A 21,624-nucleotide genomic window follows, 5' to 3' on the forward strand; every position below is an offset into this window, starting at 1 on the left:
TGGACGTATGTTTTATCACAATTCTTTTTCCTTCTGACCCCATTGATGATGTTGAAATGGTTTAGCCCAGGAGGGTTGTTGCAACGCTTTTTGACGGGCCACTCAGTCTTAACTGATAACACATCGGTTGAATTGTTGTAACCCGTTTATCATTCCAGCAACATCTTCTACTTTATTTTTCGGGTTCAGTCTCAATCGTCGCGTGAATTTTTCTCAGCAAAGCAAGAAAATTGGAAGAAAAACAGCGAATGTTACGTCCCGCTACACATTTTTTTGGAGAGGTTGAGCATTGGCTATGCGACGCTGGGTGATCGTAGGAACCAGCTGCACCTTTTGATCCAGAAACTTCATCTGCTGTTGGACTGAATTACATAAAATACGTTTCCCAATAGTAGGTTGTTTTATTGTTTATTTTATTTAAATGTTGTACAATGAAGGAAAGAGTTTTGATGCTAGCAGTTAATGTGTAAATGCAACATGGCTGCTGCGGGGATAGCAGAGAGAAAAGTTTAACAGGGACGTGGGGCAAGTTTCGAACCAGATCTGTTGTCCGCACATTCAAGTCGTAAACAGTCGAGCCTGCGTGGACACCGCTTTGCAGGGAGTCTAAAACCTACGGAGGAACTGTGTCGGAGCCGCCACCTCCTCCTCCTCTTCCTCCTCCTCCTCATCGGCGACAGTCGCAGCTGAGGACTTTCAAACTGTGGCGTCTCACCTCTTCATCTCAGACTCTGCTGGAGGCTTTCACGGCAGCTTTGTTTGTTTGGAGTTAAAATGCATTTCTCTATCCCCGAGACGGAAGTTCGCTCAGGGGACAATGGTTCAACCTACGTGGTGAGTACCTCTTTCCCCTTCTGTTGAAGCAAAATCATTGTTTACATGCACTAACAAAGTACAGCTAGCGGCAACTGCATTGACCAGAATCCTTTATAATCAACACGTATGATGAAACTGGCCACGAAGGAAGGGGGCAGTGACTTCAGGAACTAGCTTGAAAATAAGTTGAGTGAGAGTGATTTCTGACCGACTGTACATGATCCAGGAGTATTTGCACATTCAACATCACAGTAGTTCTGTTTTTATTTTATTTTAAATGCTACAATCGAAGGTAAAGAAGTGGTACAGTCCCCTCTCAGGGTCTAGTTTGTTAGAAAGCTTTGAGTCAGTATTTGTTGATTCTAGGAGTTGAGTTTCAAGTGTTGAAATCCTCTGGTATTTTAGCAAGTTCACAATTATTGATAACACATGTTGGGCAGCAGAATCACATTCTTCCCACTTTTGGCTTTATTTATTCAAAATCCCCACCCCAATTTCTATGTACTAATATGACTAATTCTGCTTATTTGCTGGTAAAATCTCCCTCACCTAGTTTGAAATTACCATTCATAAGGTTTGCCACGGACTTGAGTAATGAGGCATGACTGTTATAGCCTTTTTTTTAAATTAATGGATTATGCAGTTAAAATAATAATATTTGTCAAGGAAAATAGCATTCACATTATTTTTGTCTGCTTTATTTTGAAGGTTCTTTAGTTTTTAGTAATGCATTGAAGTACCAAAGAAAATCAACATTTCATTTGAAACAATATATTCTGCAGGTTTGCAACAGCTTACTAAAAAAAGAAAAAAAAAAGGAAAGTAATGCTTGAATATTCCTTATATGACAGCTGCACCATGTGCTTCCCATGAGTCATCACTCTGTCTGTTCCAAATGTCACAAACCTGTGGAATGGCTGCTTTCCAAATTGGCATCATGAGCTTGAGGGAGGAATGAAGGGGGGGGCAGTGCGCTCATTTATGTGCGCTCACTGCTTTGCAGATGCAACAATCACCTGAGAGTCATCACATTTCTGAACTTGGCAGTCAAAGTCCCTGACTTTGTTTCATTGGAGGTGTGCACTGCGGTGGCTGAGAGCGCCGCCGCTGTCATTGTGACCTTGCTGTTACCATGCTTTGGGAAAGAGCATTGCTTGATAATGATCCTAAAGGACGGGCTGTGTACCTTGGAACCAGTTGGCCGCAAAATCTGCAGAGTTTGCACAGAGCTTTGTAGAAAAACAAGGACATTTTTTTTTTTTTCGAACACGGTCCTGTAACAGTGCTGACATATATTTTGCTTTGCACTTCCTGTTTTCTATTGAACTTATGGCTTCCCGTCTCTTGCATGTGGTTTTCTTATTTTTGGGGTGTGGAAAAGGCAACTGGACTTTTATGATACTGTGTGAGGTGGTGACTCACTCGTCTCAGATGAGGAACAGGATCTGAAATGGGGGGTTTTAATCGAGTATGTTCACTGCCATAGAATCTTCTAAAAGATTATATTCTGCCTTTAAAACATGTTTCAAATATGACTGTGTCAAACAGGCGGAAAAAAACCCTTCGTTTTTAGACTCCTGCTTGATTTTTCTCAGCCTAAAAAACCACAAAGTCATGTTTGATTCCTAGCTGGACAATCAAAGTGAAGTGTTTTTGAGCCAGAATTAAATGCTGCAGATTTAATTTCTTTTGGCTTAGACTGCAGCTTCTGGCAGATTGCAAAACTACAGTAAACTTTGCTCTGGGAAAGAATATATATAATTTGAACTGTTTATAGTACACAAAATGCTGCAACATGATAGTTTTTTGTATTTTTCTTTTTTGAAACATTCTGCAGACTCATCCTTCCCTTCTTCCCTGAATACCTCCTCATGCTCGTCTTCAAACTAAACTTGTTAACCTCCCTTCAGTTTTCTCGTATCATCGCTTTACATCCCAAAGTTTTGCAACTTTTTCTTTTCCCTAAAAACAAGAATCAAAGTAAACTAAATCTGACGCTTGCAAGAGCTCTACTTGCAGATCTGATCTCTTGCAGTCGTCTTTGGTTTACTCATAGAGGTTCTTAGAAACTTTTATTATGACAGCTGACTGACCTTGTTGACTGCAAACATTGACTGTTGCAGAAAGGAGAGTTAACTACGGTGGCCCTGAGGTGCAAATCACTTAACACAAAAACATGTTAAAGATCTCAACGACAATTAAATCAGCAAAACTAATACTAAAAAAAAAATTCCATTTTAGAAATAAAACCAAATTCCAGAAACCAAAAAGTAAAAAAGAAAAACTGTATAAAATAAAAGCAATTTCCAGAAGTCCAAATAAAATGTTATAAAATAAAACAAAATAAGAAACTGGAAAAGATGGGTATTACAGGACATCCCTGATTGGATGATGACGTTTACATTTTAAAGGGGTAAAGCGGAGGGATGATTTGCCTGAACAGGTAAAGAGTTGATGGAGCAGTCACTGAACTTTTGCTGTGACTGTGGCCAGAAACTTCAAGAAAATATCTTCTATTGGAAGAAAATGCTACGTGAAGAAACATCATTCCATCTGTGACGTCCCATGATATCTTTTTCGGTTTCTTATTTTGTCTTTTCCTGAAATGTTTCTCTCTCTCTCTCTCTCTCTCTTTTTTTTTTTTAAATGACGTTTTGCTTTCTGGAATTTCTGATTTCTAAAATTATTTCTAGTTTTTATTTTTCCTGTTTCTCATAAAGTAAAAGATGATTTTTATGCCGTTAACTTTTTTTTATCAATTATATTTTGCATTTATTTTCAAATTTCTACTTTTGTCCTATATAGCCCCAACTGTGACATCCAAAGTAATGATATAATAACATTTAACATTCTAAATAGCAAAATAAATGTGACTTTTTTCCTTATTTTGTAAATTAACATTTTGGTAAATATATATTTTTTGAAATAAGGTTTCTTGAGGAGACACTTAAGGATTTCCTGTCTGCTCCTTCTCCATCCTTTGTGATGGTTCTGTTCTCCTGTTTGTGAGGCCTGACTGAGCTTTTAAAGACCCTCTCTGATGAACATTGTGTTGTTTTTGGTGTTTTCAACATGTTCTTGTGGCTTTTTTCTCCTGATGGAGGACGCATATTAGAAGAAATTAAGCTCAAAAATGGCATTTCTGTGCATTTTTTGATTCAGACCGTTGTGAATCAGGAGCATAGGTAGTTGTGGCAACACAGTTAAATAAGGAGTTCAGTTTTTAACTTAAAGAAAATGTTTTACTAAACACGTGTGGTTTCCTTTTAGCTCTAAATTTATTCTCTGATTCCTTCGGCAATGCAGTAAATAGTTTGAACTACATTCTTAAACATACCATCACATATTGATTTTATTGAAATCGTGTTTCCCTGCAGGCCTACAACATCCATGTCAACGGCGTTCTGCATTGCCGGGTCCGTTACAGTCAACTGCTTGGTCTGCATGAACAGGTGAGGCTTCAACCAGCCACACATACCTGCAATACTTTTAAAAGAACTCCCATCAGCAGATGCTTTTTACTTGTGCTTAAGAGTTGAGGCAATGGGACCTTTGTTTTAGAGTTATAAGCACATTTTGGCTGTTTTTGGATGTGTACTTGTGCTTTTCACCTGTCCTTGGATGGTATGAAGGGAGAGTGGGTGGATGAGACTGAAGGATTTTTTTTTTCACCTCCTGAGAAATGAAACCTAAGTCTAAAGTGTGCCTCTGGTCCCTTTGTCAGAGCATCTTTTTACAGAGTCAGAGCTACTTTGTTTTAGAGTCTTCATTAGAGGATTCCTGTAGTCAGCAATTGCTTGTTTTCTGCAAATTAACTAGGAAAATAGTGCTTTTTATACATTATTCATTTGCCCAGAATAGTGTTGAGGAAAGCATTTTTTCTTTTCTTTTGTGCCGCGGCTTCATTTCTGAAAAGAGCAAAGTCCTTTGTGGTAATGGGTGAACCAGAAGGACCTAAAGTTTGCAGAGCCTGAAAGCTGCCACTTGCTTGATAAAGGAAGTGGCAGAAAGGAGACCCATTCGAATGGACTTCCTGTCGTGCGTTTGCTCGCGGACGCTATTTGAAGAACATTTTCAACAAATCAGATTTTTTTTTTCTCTCTGTGTAACCACTGCTCCCTCCATCATGCTTGAAATTCCAAATTCAGTCAGTAGGCTAATGTCAAATCCCCCCCTTTCCTCCAGCCCTCAGTTTTCTGCTAAACGTACAGTATCTGCATAATGGGATGAAGGAATGCTGGTTTTTAAATGTTCGCAATTTAAACCAGCAGCTCCAAGATATTAGAAAACGGAAAGAATTTAGTCAAGAAGCTGGAACTGTAAACCAAACTTGCAGTGAGGCTCCAGCAGAGTCATAGCAGCAGCACTTAAAATAAACCCGTGATTCATCAGTGTTAAAAAAAGAAAAAAAGTGACATTTTATTTTGAAATCACAGTTATTTGACGTAAAAGACCTTTTTGGTTTGGATAAAAAGGAAAAAACCTCTTCTATGCAGAGTTAAAAGCCTCTTACTTTTATTTATTTATTTATCCTTTTTTTTTGTTTTTTTTTCTTCGCTTTCTTTTTTTACTTTTACACTTGCAGATTAAGAAGGAATACGGCAGCAACGTGGTGCCCAACTTCCCCCCAAAGAAGATCTTCACTCTGACCCCCGCTGAGGTCGAACAGAGGCGGGAACAGCTTGAAAAATACATGCAGGCCGGTGAGTTTTTGAGTTGGCATCTGAAAGGAAAAAACAAAAAGGCTGACCAAATTGAAGTTTTTCAAAATAAAGGTTTCTCATCTCTGTTTGTTTTACTTGGTGTGTGTGTGTTAGAAATGTTTTGGAAGTCTGGATGAAATGACACTTCGTATCATCTTAGCTTACTCTTTAAGACTCCAAATGCAATATCCTGTTTGTTTTGTCCACACTCTGCAAACAGGGTAAGCTTATTGTGCACACAGATGAAGAAGTGGAACTTGCAGGGTGTTTGTTTCAATCCTCTCAAGAACTGGCAGCTACAGCAGAACAAGGGAGCGTTGTTTGAGTGTGTATTTGCTCATAGTCTGGGAACATACGCACAGGGTGTTCTTGGCCACCAGTTCACTCGGTTACATCACGACTTTTCACATCGGTCTGGAAAAACTAAGAGCCACAAACACAATTTGTTCAGTGCTGAGCCCAGAACGTTTCATGTTTTTATCACATAATTGTAATGCTAGATTATGAAGTTAACAATAAGTACAGCACTTAAAAAAAAGTAAATTTAGAAATAACTTGTGAGTTCCATGGCACCATAGGAAAGTTTCAAAGCCAAATTAAAAAACTGCACTCATTTGAATCAACACAGAAACAAAGAAATTACATCTTTCAACAACAAAAAATGTGTATCTAAAGACCCATTCTGATGAAAATAGTGTTTTTAACATGTTCTTGTGGCATTTTTTTCTGATAAAGGACATGCATGAAGAAAATTAGGCTCCAAATCTGAGTATTTATTGATTCAAATTGTTGTGAATTGGGAGCAGATGTAAACAGAAGAGAGTAATTGTGACAGAAAATACACTGGGCGGACCGCAAGGTCCTTACTCCACTCCACAACGGGGAGGGGAAGGGGGGCGGGGGCTGTTATGCACCAACTCAGAGGGGAATTTCTAATGAACTACTGCTGTTCTGCAGGAACTATGTCCAAGAAAACGATACAAGTTTTATTTCATTTTGCCTAAAAAAAATAATCATAATGAAAAGACCACACTTTAAGAATAGATCAATAGATGATTAGAGTGGGACTTTAAATACTTTTAACGATATCCATGACCTCAAATAAGACAAAAGTGTTGCAATAGAAGAAGATATAAAAAGGAAGATGAACTGCTGTGTAAAGAGTTTCTGACAGTGAGAACTAATGTATTGTTTAATGATGTATTATCTTTTCCAGTACGTCAGCATCCTTTGCTTGGAGCCAGCGATTTGTTCAACAGCTTCTTAAGGAAAGCACAGCAGGTTTGTTTTTTTTTATGCCGTTATCAGTCTGTTTTTGTTGCGTCATCATAGATCTTGAGATGAAGATTAAACCAAAATGATAAAACTCTTCTTTAATCTTTGTCTGTATTTGACCCTTTATGGTGGAGAAACAGACTGGCCTGTTCACACCGGGACGAATTTCGCCGGCGATTTTCGCCGACGTTTAACGCCTCGTGACTAAACAAAGGGCACCAATGAGAGTGTGAACACCGACGCGAAAAAACGCCACGCGTCAAAGCGTCAAAAAAAAAAAACGCCTCGTGTTCGTTTTTTTTTTTTCGACGCGTCGCGTCGAAATCTATTCGACCAATGAGAATGGCGCTTTTGCACACGTGTCTGGAGCTTCTGAAGTTACAGTTAAACACAACTTGGGGGCGCTCAAACACAAAACTGCCTTGCTGAGCACACATACCAGCGAAGAAGATAGACGCCAAGTAGCGTCTACACTGCCGCGAAGAAATAATGACGTACATTCTAAAATATCCCCGAACGAAGCACCAGTTGGAGCTACTGATGCTTGAAATATTCATGTTTTCTTTGTATTATTCTGACAATCGCGTAAATACTTGCTCTCTCATTCTGAGGGAAAAGCGACTTTAAGAAGCGTAAAGTTGCGCAGCGCCACCTTGTGTACAGGAGTATTTCTGTTTACATTAAGCGCCATCTAATGTCAGGGAAGGAAATTGCATGTTCGCTCGGCTCATCGTCAGCGAAAATCGCCTGGGTGTGAACACAAAAGACGTGGCGAAAAACGCTGGCGAATAACGCCTGGCGAATATTCGTCCCGGTGTGTACGGGCCTTTAGATTTTGCTGAAAAGATGCTGCTCCTCGTGTTTTTGCTAAAAAAAAAAAAAGAGCTTCATAGTTCTTCCCGTCATTTTTTTTAAGTGAAAAAATCAGCAGATTTTTTTATCAGCTTCTCTTCCGCTGTGAAAATCCCTTCCTTTTTCTCTCACACAAGCCCAACAGAGTTTATGCACGTCTCCTAACCTACAGCAAAGGCTGGAGGTGCAGAACAGGAGATGACTTGCCACCCACCGTACGCATTATTCTGCAGCTTTAGAGGAGCCGCGGCTCCTACAGTACCCCCCCACAGAGAAGACGGGGAGGATTAGAGGCTGCCTCTACTCCTCACAAAGAGGAGTTTTCCACTTAAAGATGGCAGCAGCCGCTCCACACAGTTTGAAAAGGCTCAGTTTGTGGGCGCGACTTATTTATGTTGGGAGTTTTTCCTCCTTTTTGTCTGCAAATGATCCATTTAAGAGGAACTTTAGCTCAAAGAAAGAAGTGCTAAACTGACAGGAAGTGAAGGTACTTTGAGGATTTGTGGGTAACATTGAACACAATAGAAGAGAGGGGGTGGGGGAGGATTTTCTTCCTTTCCCTTTTCAACTTTTATTTACAAAATGCTCTTTCAGTGATTTCAAAGATTTATCCTAAAGGAGAAAAGATTAAAAATATAATAAATGATACAAAATCAAATGGCAAACCAAACAGTAACAGTCAAGTTAAAATAGGAGCAGGAAGGTAAAACAGATCATTTATACCAACTTTTTATGAAGAATTGTTTGTCATTTTTAAACTTAAATCAGTTATATTTGACAAAAAGTAAATGAATGCTTATTTTCAGTAAAAGTTAATGTTGTTCAAAACTTTTTTTTATATACTTTTACAGGATGTTCTAAATTACATTGTTAGCAATACTTTTTAGAATAAGTTTGTAGTTTATTTTAGTTTTTATATCAAAGAAAAAAAGGTTTTTTAAGTATAAGATTCTGCATCAAGTAAGTTATTTTAAATATTTGATAAAAGGCTACTAGTTGATAGGTTTGTGTTTTTCTTCACGTGTTATAAGTTTTCTCTAATCTAATCTTTTTTGCAGTAATAATCTACACCAAAAAAAATGTTTGAATCAATTCTGGACCTTATTGCTGCAGCGAGCAGTTAAATTGCCAGCAAGGCTTTTATTTTTTGAATTTGCTTGTAGCCCGCGGCTAAATGGTCGCTCTATTTTGCGTTATCAGAAGTTTGGTTTGGTGCGGTTTTGTTGTCCAGCAACAGGAATGAAAACAGAGCAGCCATGAAGCTGAATTAAAGCCCACACTGTTGTGCTGGACAGGAGACCCAGCAGATTCCCACAGAGGAGGCGGCTCTGGACATCTGCCTCTGCAGCGGTCCGAAGCTCACAGTCCACATCCTGACCTCGGATCAGACGGAGGATGTTCTTGAAGTAAGCTCCAGATATTTCGGCTCCTAAAACTGAGATATAGTCAGTTATAGACAGTCCTAAGACTGTCATATTAAAACAGTGTAGGGGTTTTTAATATAACTTTGGTCTTCTTAACTGGAGGCATTTGAGCTGTGCTGTTCACAGCAGATCTGACAGATGCAGAGCGCTTCAGGCTTTAGACCCCTCCCTCTTTTGAGCACTGAATCACTGCATGCCACTGATCCAATTCAGCCATGTTTACTGATGCAGACATTTTTCGCTGCAAACACAACTGATTTACAAAAAAAAAAAAAAAAAAAAACTAAAAGTGGAACAAAATCTGCTTAAACCAAAGCAGCCTTAAACCTGAAAACCAAAGCACATGAAGAATAATATACAGTACTGAAAAGGATTTGATGCTATATAAGGTTATGGATAACTTTATACAGCTATGGTGGTGTAATTTCAATATATTCTCCTTTGTTGATTTAGTTTTTGCACAGGCTTTTCTGGAAGTTGAAATTCTGTTAATGTTTAATGACAAGTTTAACTACAGTTAACCTCTCGCCACATCAGCACAGCTCAGAGCACAGAACTGGAGAAAGGGCAGTCTTTAGGGATCATTGGGTTCTCTTTAGATGATTGTGGAACACTTTAACTGTGCAAGTCTGACGGGTGTCAGAATTTTAAAGCTTGATTTGAATTGCACTTAACAATGTTTTTTTTCTTTTCTTTTCCCCACCAGAGTCAAACCAATATTTGTTTTATTTGTAGCCACATGTGGCATGTTTGCACTTTAGATTTTAAAGATCACTTTAATCCAGCTCTAAAAATTGAGCATTTTGATCAAGTTAAATAGTAACGATGTCAAAGTAAAAGCATAAAATTACAAGACGACAAATATTTACAAAAATAAGTGCTTTTATATTGATCAGATTAGAAAAACGCATCCCAATTGGTGTCATTTAAATTTAAAAATAAAAACATAAAGTATCCAAAAGTTATTAATCATTACAAAACAAACAAAAAAACTGCTAAGTTTTATATTAAGCTATCTAAAAACTTACCAGATGTTAAAGAATTAAAAAATGTACCAGGATGGATAAAACCTTTTGAGTATAATCAGCAACTTTGTTTTATTTTACTCAAAAATGAACTCATAAAAATGAAAAGGGAAGAACAGCTATTAAATCCTGCGACAGACTGGCGACCTGTCCAGGGCATCCCTTGCCTACGCCCAAGTGGCCGGGATAGGCTCCGGCAACCCCGTGACCCCGAAAGGGAATAAACGGTAAAGAAGATGAATGAATGAATGAGCTATTAAATCTACTCATTCAAACCAGTCACTCAGAAGTTAGTCAAAGCTGTGGATCTCCCCGTTTTTATCACAGGTTTCCACATTTTCATTCTTGAATAAAGTCGTTTCTGTCTTCCTGAAGGCTGTTGGTACAAAGCTGGACCTCCCAGATGACCTGGTTGGATATTTCAGTCTCTTCTTGGTCCATGAAGGTGTGGATGGAAGCTTGACATGTAAGTTCCTGAGCGAATGTCTGAATGATTTATTTTTATTTTTTTACACACTTTGTGTTAAATATCTTTGTTATTACGACAGCAGAGTGAGGAAAGGTAAATAGTTCACATGTTAGGAAATATTTTCAGTCTCATAAAACGACAATTAATTGAGTTGTCCTTGGAAACTCCTAAAAACCGCTTTTGGTAATTGAACAAACCAAAATTAAATGAGGCGTTGTTTGATAAAAGCTGTTTGGGTACTTGTTATTTAGTCTGTTGTTACATCACACAGATGTTAAAGGACAAACCTTTATAAGGTAAAATCTGAATATATTTCGATTTCTGTTGAAAGAAGGGATTTAAAAAAATAAACTCGTCTTTTCTTAACATCGTCGGCTCCAACTGCAAAACCTGCTGGATTCATCAGAGGCTCATTAGGGAGCTGCCCTCACCAGCTGTGGATCTGACAGTTCTCATTCACTTTTAATCTGACCAATGTGCCTTTTTGCATAAAAAGAAAAAATGGGGCTGAATTTTTGTCCAACTTATGAAACCCATCACGAAAACATTCCAGCAGGTGACCATCGAGTAAACATAGCAGGGATATTTTTCATTCCACTGAGTATGAGGAGAGATTCCAGACATTCGATCTATCAAATCTGATGATGGGAGGACCATAAAAGCTTCAGCTTTAAGGCTGAAGTTTGTGAAGTTCTCCATATTAAATGTTTTTTCAAAAATCCTGTACCGCTCTATTTATTAATGCATTCCGTGTACAAAGGGCTTTTTCTTGTAAATGGATTAAAAACACCCCAAACTCAATTAAACAGAAAAAAGTCTTATTTACGGGGAAATAAAGTAGAAGCAAATATGAGGGCTCCTTCACTTTCCTTTGGGAAAGGACTGATGTGAAACAGCTGCAGCCTCTGTATTTATTTTCCTAACAAAAAGCTTCAAACTGTCCAGATGGCGTCTTTCTGGTTTTTTTTTTTTTCCCTACATTGATACCATCATCATTCCTATGTTTGGGACTTGAGATGCCTCACACTTTTGTGTGTGTTTTTCTTTCAGTTGTGCGAAAGCTGCAGGAGTTTGAGCTGCCTTACGTTTCCATTACCAGCTTGCAGAGCTCGGAATTTCACATAGTTTTACGAAAAAGGTACCGACTTCTCAAACGCTCTGACTGAAGTTTGATGTGTTTTCTATTTTTTGGGGGGATGTGTTTTCTCTATCCAACACCAACATTCTGTTTTTGTCTTGGCAGTAGCTTTTTTGTGTGGTAAACTCCCCAACAGGAGCTTCTAACTTCTATGATGACATTGCAGCTTAACCCTAGAACACTTTCACTATAAAAAGTTGCACCATTACGTTTGCCGAGGCATTTTTACACGATATAATATACACAACAAAAAGTACTTGTCGTAAAAAATAGATCAATACATGACAACACATGATAAATTAGTGGTATGTGTAACGAAATGAAAAAGAAGGACATAGAAGGTCCTCAAAACGGGAGCAGGTTTAGCTCGTGCTGGTTTGCGGCGCCTTCCATCCGTGAAAACCAGGGTTCGACTCCGGGCTGCTCCCTGTTCCCTTCTCTACTTCTGTGCCGGTCCCAAGCCCGGTTGCTTTGAGAGGGTTGCGTCAGGAAGGGCATCCGGCGTAAAACATTGCCAAGTTTACCATGCGACTCGTTCGCTGTGGCGACCCCAGATGGGTAAAAGCCGAAAGAGAAAGAAGAAGAAGGTCCTCAAAACAAGCTCACAAATTACTGAAAAATTAGGGATTTAAGAACCAAAAATTCCTGAAAAATACTAAAATCCTACTTGAAACTTGGTCTTTGGTCTAGCCATTCCTGGGGACATGTGAGCCTTCCCTGGTGAAGGCACAGACTCCTTGACAAGCAACATATTGAAATTCATGTACCGGTGAGTAGTTTTCCTTTGGTGAAAATCTCCCGGCAATAGTGCTCTAGGGTTAAAATTGTAAAATAAAGTGCAAAATAAATGAGATTACAGGAGTTTTAAGCTCATATGTTTCTGCTTTGACCTCACAGTGCTGTGTTGACTATATTTATTTATATACATGCAGGCAGGAGCACGTAAAACATCATTTTCTTAGATATATATAAGATACAGAATTGAGCTTAAAAATGTAACAACAAGCACAACACATGACTGGATTTCATGCTTGCAATGTGTACCTTTTTGAATACTCGAATTATCCTCATGTTGGTAGTTAATTGACTTTTTTTTCCCTTTTTAAACCATTTCTTATTCCTTTGGGTAAAAAGGATAAATCTGTTTTTTTTTATTGCAAGTATTAATATTTTAATGAAAGGCCTTTTTCCCCATTCAAAACATTTATTTGGAAACTTTCCTGCTCTTAAACAAATATAGCAGCATTTAAAAACATAGCAGCTTTAAGAAAATATATAACATTGTCTTTTTTTTAACTTCCAATCTTTAGTTTCTTAATCCTTTGAGACTTTTTGCTCTCATTTAATTAGGAATAAGTGTGTTTATTTAGGCTTTTCATGTAACAGAAGTGCAAAAATAAAAACCCAAGTTTTCCCTGAAAACCTCAATGCCCCCAGTGGACACGGTGAACTCCCTCTCCAGTCTGAGGCGTGACTGCTCCATTCATCAGCGTTTCTCTACTTCCTCACATATCTGTTCTTTCATCAGCCTGCCTCCCACAGACTCCAGAGGTACACAGGATGTTTACTTTCAGCCTCCCTCAAGGAGAGACTTGGTCTCGCTGACCTAGTTTCATAGTGGAGGTAGTATGGGAAGAAATGAAAGTCAAACTAACAAGTTGAGAGGAAGGAAAAAACAGACCCCCATTGGATAAAAGTACTGGGAGGAATGTGGTCCAAGTGAAAAAAGTAAAACTCTTGTGTAGAAAGAAAGTATTTCTTTTAAGTTCTTTATTTTTTTCTGAAGTGAGTCAAAGAAATGTTACAATCTGTTAGAATCCAGCAATGATGAGCCCAAGAAGTCGACACAATTCTGAACCTTATTTTTGCAGAAGCACAGTTGCAGTGAGAGTCCTGCTAAAACATGGAAAAACATCTTCTGAACCCTGGCCATAATAATCCTTGTTTGATATATCTATATACTGTTTTAAAACTAAACTACTTGGAAATAATCTGTTTTGAGAGTTTTCTATTTTTCTTGGAAATCTTTCCCAACTTTGAAATTTCTGTAATGCATCAATTCTTTGACCTATATCTTTTTTCTAGATAGCAATAGATTTTCTGTAAAAAATAAATAAATAAACGCACCTTAGTGTGCAGAAATGTTAGATTTAGTTTGAAACTAATTTACTGTTTCCAAATGCAAAAGGCAACGTACAATCTAGCACGCACATCTGGATAAAGGATTTGGTATTTCTCTGTTAGTGAAAGGAAAACCCACAAAAGTCACTAAAACAACTTGAAACTCCTAAAATTAAATATAAAAATGATTTTGAATTGTTGTTCAACAAATTCATAAATATAAGAAATATTTTTTAATTTTGTCTAATAGGATTTTCTGGATGATCAGTATTTGACAGTAGACTTGACAATAGAACATCCAAAGTAAAAGAAACGAAAATGTATGATGAAATGTGTTTGCAATGTTGGCAAACAATCTTGTTAACTTTCTCTTCAATTAAACTGTTTCTTAGATTGAATATCATAATATAGTAAATAAAGTCTTTAGAGAGAATTTAATTTTCGACAAGCGTTGGTGTTGTGATTATCAGATCCAAAGGCCGGATTTGTTTTAAATTAGCTGTTTTTGTGGGACTTTTTTCCCAAATGTTTGATTCAAGTCTAAAAGGACCTCAAGTATATAAGTTGGAATACAAGCTTTGTTCTTAATAAAATCTTTTTTTTTTTTTTACAAAGTACTGGTAGTTTATTTACTTCCAGTTTTTTCTCTGGTATTTGTGGGTTTGAAAGAGTAAGCGTCAGATATTCAAACAGCATGTGAAAAGAACTGTGTCCTCTGCATACTCCTGCACATTGAAGTTAAACTGAAGTTGAAAATACTTTGGCCACTTCACAACCTGTTCATGCAGAGAAGAAATAATTTGAACATATTTTAGTAGTTGGGATAGGCTCTAGTATCCCGTGACCCTGAAATAGATTTAAGTGGGTTTGGAAAATGGGGAGATGGATGGAAAAACCATATTTTGTGCTTTTTGAATCTGATTTTACTTTTGTACAGGAGTCAGTTTTGCAGCAAGACCTTAAAGAACAGTTCCACTTATTCTCTGCTTTTCTTGTCTCATCAGTTACTGGGACATGGCCTATGATCAGGATGTGATGGACAACAGAGTTGGCTTAAATTTACTCTATGCTCAGGTAAAAAAATGTTGTGGTATAACCGATGGTGAAGCTGCTGAGCTTTTTTGTTTATGATGTTTTTGCGCCTTACTTTGCCTCATCAGACAGTGTCTGACATCGAGCGAGGCTGGATCCTCGTCAACAAGGATCAACAAAGACAACTTAAGTCACTTCAGGAAAAAGGCTCCAAAAAAGAGGTAAAGTGTTTGCCGCTCTCCTTTCTTAATAACCAAATGTGTTAAGTAAAGTCGTGTGACTCAAAAACTCCTTCCTCCCCTTTTTTTTGTGATCAGTTCATCCATCTAGCACAAACTCTCAAGTACTACGGCTACATCAAGTTTGACCCGTGCATCACAGATTTCCCCGAGAAGGGATGCCAAGTCATCGTCAGCGCCGGCAACAACGAGCTCAATTTCCACGTCAAGCTGCCCAACGAACAGATGAAGGAGGGGAGCTTTAAGGTCACGCGCATGAGATGTTGGCGAGTCACGTCTTCTGTAAGTGGGAGAAATGTGCACAAGCAGAGCAGAGGGGTGGGGACGTGAGCACTCGCCTTTAATTCTGCAGCGCTGAAATAATCATTATAATCAAGGGAAACTGTTGCTGGCAGCGAAGCAGCTTGTACTTCTGAGTCGGCGCGGTTCCAAGCATTCCCCCTCTTCACTGCAACACGAGCAAAACGACTTATCCCTCGCCAAGCGTGAAGTATTCTTTTCAAGTGTTTCCCTCACGGAGCGTGCTGACCTTACATCGGCGCAGACGCTGCTCGTCACAAGGACACTCATTGAGTGGGTTAATATGTGAAAGAAATGCAAACTGTGTAAGGAATAGGAAGGTTGCAGGCTTCTGTGGCTTCATGGATTCCTTTCAACGTCCGTGTTGGAGTCTATTCTGTAGTTAACTGAGATACTATGAGTTTTAGCATTTTCTGACACTCGGGAGTAATATTTGTGAGGAACCGAGGATTTAGGTGCATCATATGCAGATGGTGAATGAACCGTGCCCTAGTGGAGGAACTGAGACTAAGGATTTCCCGATCGCGTAGTTTCACGCAGTACATGCAGTCATTCCTGCCTGCCCCTCTCATGTATCATTCTGTAACCGGGTAGACGGCCTGATGAAATTCACAACAGCCGCAGGATCACTGAACTGCAGCCGCCTGCCCAGCTGCAGTCGCACCCACCTTCTCCACAAGTGTCGATGACTGATTTGTCCGTTGTTTATATGACCGACAACATCAACACAATCTTCGCCTGATGATGATTCAAACCTCAAAAGAGGTTTTCTTAATCTAAACTTTTTTTTTATTCCATTCCTTTTCTTAAAGGGTGACTTATTATAGTTCAAATCTCAGATTTCTTTCCCCCTCTCTTTGGAAAGAAATGACATTTTTTTGTTCATAAGCACATCCGATTCTTCCAGTCATCCAGTGTTTGTGATGATCACTTCAAAAGATTGTAGGCTTGAGCTTTAGACTTGGGTTGCAGCCGTGCTCATCTCCTATCCACGCTGTTTTCAGATTTTCCTTTAAGATACTGGCAGCACCAAAAATAAATAGCCATTGTTGTACATTTTCCTGGCAGCTGAACTTTTCATTCCCCCACAGCCATGTGAAAAGTGAATAAAAAGATTCTCTGGAAGACAAAATTAATGAGCAGATAGTGAATGGAATTTAGATGTAGTTTGACATTAAATTGCCAGCCTGAAAACAGATTATTGACAGCCTCAGAGGACGTGGGAGCTTTTGTTTCTGACTAATAAAATAGTTAAAATTTTTGGCTTTACGGTTTTTCTCTTATTTTTAATGTTCCTTTTCTGTATATGTTCCACCTGAGAATTAGACAGAAATGGGGCTTCATTAGGTTAATATGGCGACATTTAAACCTTTACCCATACATTCTATTCTTTTGATTCCTTCAGGAATTGAAATGAAGTATTAAGTTTGATGTTCCATAAACCTGGTGGTTCATTTGAATGACCACTGTGATACGATTACATTTCATGACGTGGATGATTTTACATCATTTATGCAAATGACTGACTTATCCTCCTGCATAATCTTCACAGCCGCGGGGCTGCATAAAATTTCAGATACGTCTCAGCTGGTTTCCTTTCACGGCGAGCTGCAGCGCCGCCCAGCAAGGGGGATTCATTGCCGAGCTCCCTCTTGGAGGTCAAAGTCCTTTTTAATGAGCCTTTTCCTGTCCAACCAAATCTTCCAAAGATCTACTTTGCTGCAGAAATGGTATCCAGAGGAAGGCGTGTAAACAGTATATGTGTATTCAGGTCAGATTGTTGTTTGTGCTACTTTTGTATATTTATGTGAGTAGCAGGGGCATACAGGGGGGGTTTCGAGGAAGTAATTGAGGTAAGTAAGAGGTTTTTGATGCAGCTAGTTGGGAATGCATCCTAACTAGAGGAAGTGAGTAAAAATAAATGTGACTGACCTGTGAAAACGAATTATCATCCATTTCCGCTTTTGTGCTACAGCAAGTCCCAGTAACCAACGGTACGACCAATCCCTGCGGCTCGGCGAAATGCGACGTCAAACTGGAGCTCGCTTTCGAGTATTTGATGAGCAAGGACCGCCTGCAGTGGGTCACCATCACCAGCCAGCAGGTAAGAGAAAAAACTGAACATGACTTAATGTTAGCGTTACTTTTGTCACACGCTTTCAATCCTGCGGCTTATTCAATGATGCGGCTAGGTAGCAGGTGACGTATAGGTGCATGCCTATAAGTTACTGCTGCTCTCAGTGACTTTTACCAGTATGCCCCCCCCCCAAAAAAAACAAAAACAACCAAAAAAAACAAAAACACACACAAAATCCCCCTGCGGCCGCATCACAAATGAATACCGGTACAAGTAATAATTACAATGCAGTATTCTTTATTAACAAATGACAGTAACTACTAACTATCTAACCAATGAACTAACTGTATAGGTGTTGTAGAATGAGTGTGTGTGTCAGCGCGCTGTGTGTAAGAGGAAGGAGCAGGAGCATGGCAAGAGTGACTGAGAGTGCTCCCTCTTGCGCTGCACGCGCTCCCTCCTCTTTATTACACACGTGTCCGGTTTCAGCACAAACACATCTTAATTCTACAATACGTGTTTCATTGTGGGCACATGCGGCTTATGTATGTAGAAAATGTTTTATCCTTTAAAAATGTAAGGGGTGCGGCTTATAACAATTGCAACACAAAAGAATTTCACTGACCCTCAGCGTCTGGTTTCAGGCCATCATGATGAGCATATGCCTTCAGTCTATGGTGGATGAACTAATGGTCAAGAAGTCAGGTGGCAGCATAAAAAAGGTAGGTGAACCATCAACCACAGCAGACCAGTATCAATTTATAACAGATTTGAACCCTGTTTTAAAATGTTATTGTATCACAAAACATGTGAATAGATGACAAACTTGATGTATATTTTCTCAAATCAGAATTGTGCGTCTCTTGTTCTGCTCCACTGCAGGTTTTAAAAAAGAGACAGGAGTCTCTCCACAGAGCCGACAGCCAGCAAGCAGTGAAATCTCCCCCCCTACTGGTGAGATAGGCCAAATGTTTTTTCCCCTGAAGAACTTCTTGTTTACCTTTTCATTTTTCTACACACAGTTCTACAATGCTAACATTGTTAGCAAATAAATGATTTTAGCTCAATTAAATGACACAGATGGTTTTTAAAATGTCAGTAACAAAACTTTAGTTTGTCTTTTGTGTAGAAAACTTTTTTTTGTTTTAGTACGGTTGGCTTTCTTAGTATGTAATATCAACCTTTTGGACTATTTGTTCATACTTATTAACAATTTTAGCAGTTATTTTGATCATATTTCTATGTTCTTTTTGCAGGAATCCCCTGATCCAAACCGAGAACAAATAGTTAAACTCTCTGTAAGTTCCTTTTTCCAACATTCAGAAAAACAACCTTTAAACTCTGGATTGAATTCATACAAACTCCCCAGCCACTTTATTAGGTACACCTCACTAGTTCCAGGTTGGACCCCTTTTGTCTGTAGAACTGCATAGATTCAACAAGTTACTGGAAACATTTCTCAGAGAGTTTGGTCCCTATTGACATGACAGCATCATGCAGTTGCTGCAGATTTGTCGGTAGACATCCATGATGCCAATCTCCCGTTCCACCACATCCCAAAGGTGATCTATTGGGCTCAGATCTGGTGACTGTGAAGAACATTTGAGGTCAGTGAACTCATTGTCATGTTCAAGAAACCAGTCTGAGGTGATTCCAGCTTAATGACATGGAACATTATCCTGCTGGAAGTACCATCAGAAAATGGTACACTGTTGTCATAAAAGGATGGACGTGATCAGCAGCAATACTCAGGTGGGGTGTAGCGTTGTTGGTTCTAAGGTGCCCAAAGTGTGCCAAATAATATCCCCCACACCATGACACCACCACCACCAGCCTGAACCATTGATACAGGCAGGATGGATCAATGCTTTCACGTTGTTGATGCCTAATTCTGACCCTACCATTTGAATGTGGCAGCAGAAATGGAGACTCATAAGACTAGACATCATTTTTTCAATCTTCTATCTTCAATCTTCTGAAATATTGAGCCAGCCCATCTGGCACCAACAACCATTCTACATTCAGAGTCCCTTCAATCCCCTTTCTTCCCCGTTCTGATGCTCAGTTTGAACTGCAGCAGATCTTTTAGACCGCGTCTACATGCTGAAATGCATTGAATTGCTGCCAATTTGCACTAGCAGTTGGACAGGTGTGCCTAATAAAGTGGCCGGTCAATGAATGATGAATTACTGTCTGTCAAGTTAACGATCCTTTTTTCTGTTTAGACCAAGCTAAACTCTGTGTCTCTCCGAGGGATTAGCACCTCCAACTCCGCCAACGACATCAGCAGCAACGATTTCCACGGCAACTATGCTTTCGAAGGAATCGGCGATGACGACCTGTAATACGTTCTTTACCGTCCTTCCTTTTTGCCATTTCAGTTTTAAGACAAACAAAGGTCAGAATCTGAGCCGAGACTCGCTAAGAAGGTGTCCACTTCTTGCAATACTGTAGCTTTTTCCCCCCCCCAAAGGAGAAAATGCTGCCTTAAGCTTTCACGTGATCTTTGACTGTCATTTGCTCTCTCTAGACTTTGAAGGCTCATTCCAGTTTTAGTTGCAATCATGTTTAAACTTTGCTCCTTCTTTATTGAGCTTATGAAAGTGTGGATTCTTCCCTGGGTGGTTGTGCGTTAAACTTGGCCTTTCACTAGTGATCAGACAGCAGAACTGTGCAAATGTCGAGTAAGAAAGTAAAGTATCTTGCAGATGCTCAGTTACATGGATGATTAATGTTTGGCGAAATACCAAAACATATATTTTTAATAGTGTTGCCTGTGTTTCATCGTGTGCTGAGGCAGCAGCTCTCATTCTCGTCCTGCCTTCAGAAGTGGTCTGATGCCTTAACGGTTTCCTGCTTTGAACTCATCCACCATCTTGCCGTTCGTCTCACCCAGTGGGTTTTTTGAGTCTGCAGAATGAGGTGATGATTGAGCTGCTTGCACTTCCTGTAACCATCTTTTTGCACAGTGTTACTAGAAAATGAGAAAAATTTTAGAGCTCAAGCCAGACTTCTTTTTCTTTTTTTATCGATCCCCCCCAGGGAGGCATTGTAAATTCATTTTAAAATTTCTTTTATATGTTTTTAAAAAGTTTCTCATTAATGCCAAATTCTAGTTTACTAAAGCAGTTTGCACAAAATAAACAAAAAAATTATGATAATGTCACTTTTTTATATTCTGTACATTGCTATAAAGGGTTACTAATATCATCATAGAGAAATGTAATCAGATCAAATGTAATCTAAGCTGCATAGGGCAACGTTCAAAAGGACCAACATTATCATGTTTACATTAATGTTGAGGGGACTTTCATTTGTATTTTTTTTTAGTATAAATGAAAAGTGTTTACAGATTTTGCTTTTGATTAACTTGTTATTTTTTTAAGGAGATCGTGTGAGGATCTGTGGCTTTAGTCTTTTGTTTGTATGTGGTGCCAATCATCAAAGAAGATAAAAAAAGGTGCTTTGAAATGCTGGAGTGAACAAAATTCACAGTTGTAGGCAACAAAATGAAACATATCTCACCTGCTTTAGAAATCCTGTCGTTCCATATTAATGCTTGACTGGTTTCAAAAGCTGCCTCTAAATGTAAATCAGTGCCAACCTATCAACAGCTTTATTCTCACAGGTAGCTATGACAAACTAAATGTTGTCAGTGTAAATATCTTGTTCTTTCTCTGCTGTGATTCATCTTGTTTTTCTTTTTGTTGCTGGGTAGAGAATATAGACTCCTACCAAGTTTTTTTTTCTTTGTAGCTGTCAATACCAACTCCACAAACCTGCGAGATCCTGGATGTTAAATGTTTAAATCAAAATCACACTAGCAGTTTTTCCATCAGCGTCATTTTTCAAATAATAAAAAGTCCCTTTTCATCAATGTTTTCCACTCATTTCTTTTAGATTTTGGTGTAAAAGTCAATGTCTGCCTTGTTTGTGATGATGCTAAAATAAACAGAAATAAACAAAATTTCAGTGGTTGTCATCAAATTACACAGCAACTACCAAAAGCCATCATTTCATTATATTGTCAATGTTTGAAACAAGCTGAAAATAAGTTAAAATATCTGGTAAAATATTTAAAAGTTTGGTCGATTTTGAAGGTACTGTATATGGGTGAGTTCAGTTTTTTTATTAGAAATGTGGAAAAATAGAC

At 38.7% G+C, this 21,624-nt stretch overlaps 1 protein-coding gene across 1 annotated transcript; it reads left to right on the plus strand.

Annotated features, from left to right (window-relative positions):
- Nucleotides 1–96: 96 nt before the first annotated feature.
- On the plus strand, nucleotides 97–21,348 carry snx17 (sorting nexin 17). The gene is made up of 15 exons (XM_004083681.4): nucleotides 97–834; nucleotides 4,194–4,268; nucleotides 5,402–5,519; nucleotides 6,736–6,800; nucleotides 8,942–9,052; nucleotides 10,471–10,561; nucleotides 11,615–11,702; nucleotides 14,828–14,897; nucleotides 14,984–15,076; nucleotides 15,173–15,376; nucleotides 17,370–17,498; nucleotides 18,116–18,193; nucleotides 18,354–18,425; nucleotides 18,728–18,769; nucleotides 19,697–21,348. Exons 1-15 carry the CDS (start codon nucleotides 775–777, stop codon nucleotides 19,814–19,816), a joined length of 1,416 nt encoding a protein of 471 aa, XP_004083729.1. The 5' UTR covers nucleotides 97–774; the 3' UTR covers nucleotides 19,817–21,348.
- Nucleotides 21,349–21,624: the final 276 nt, after the last annotated feature.

The sequence above is a fragment of the Oryzias latipes genome, chromosome 24 (genome assembly GCF_002234675.1).
Source record: "Oryzias latipes chromosome 24, ASM223467v1".
Taxonomy (NCBI): domain Eukaryota; kingdom Metazoa; phylum Chordata; class Actinopteri; order Beloniformes; family Adrianichthyidae; genus Oryzias; species Oryzias latipes.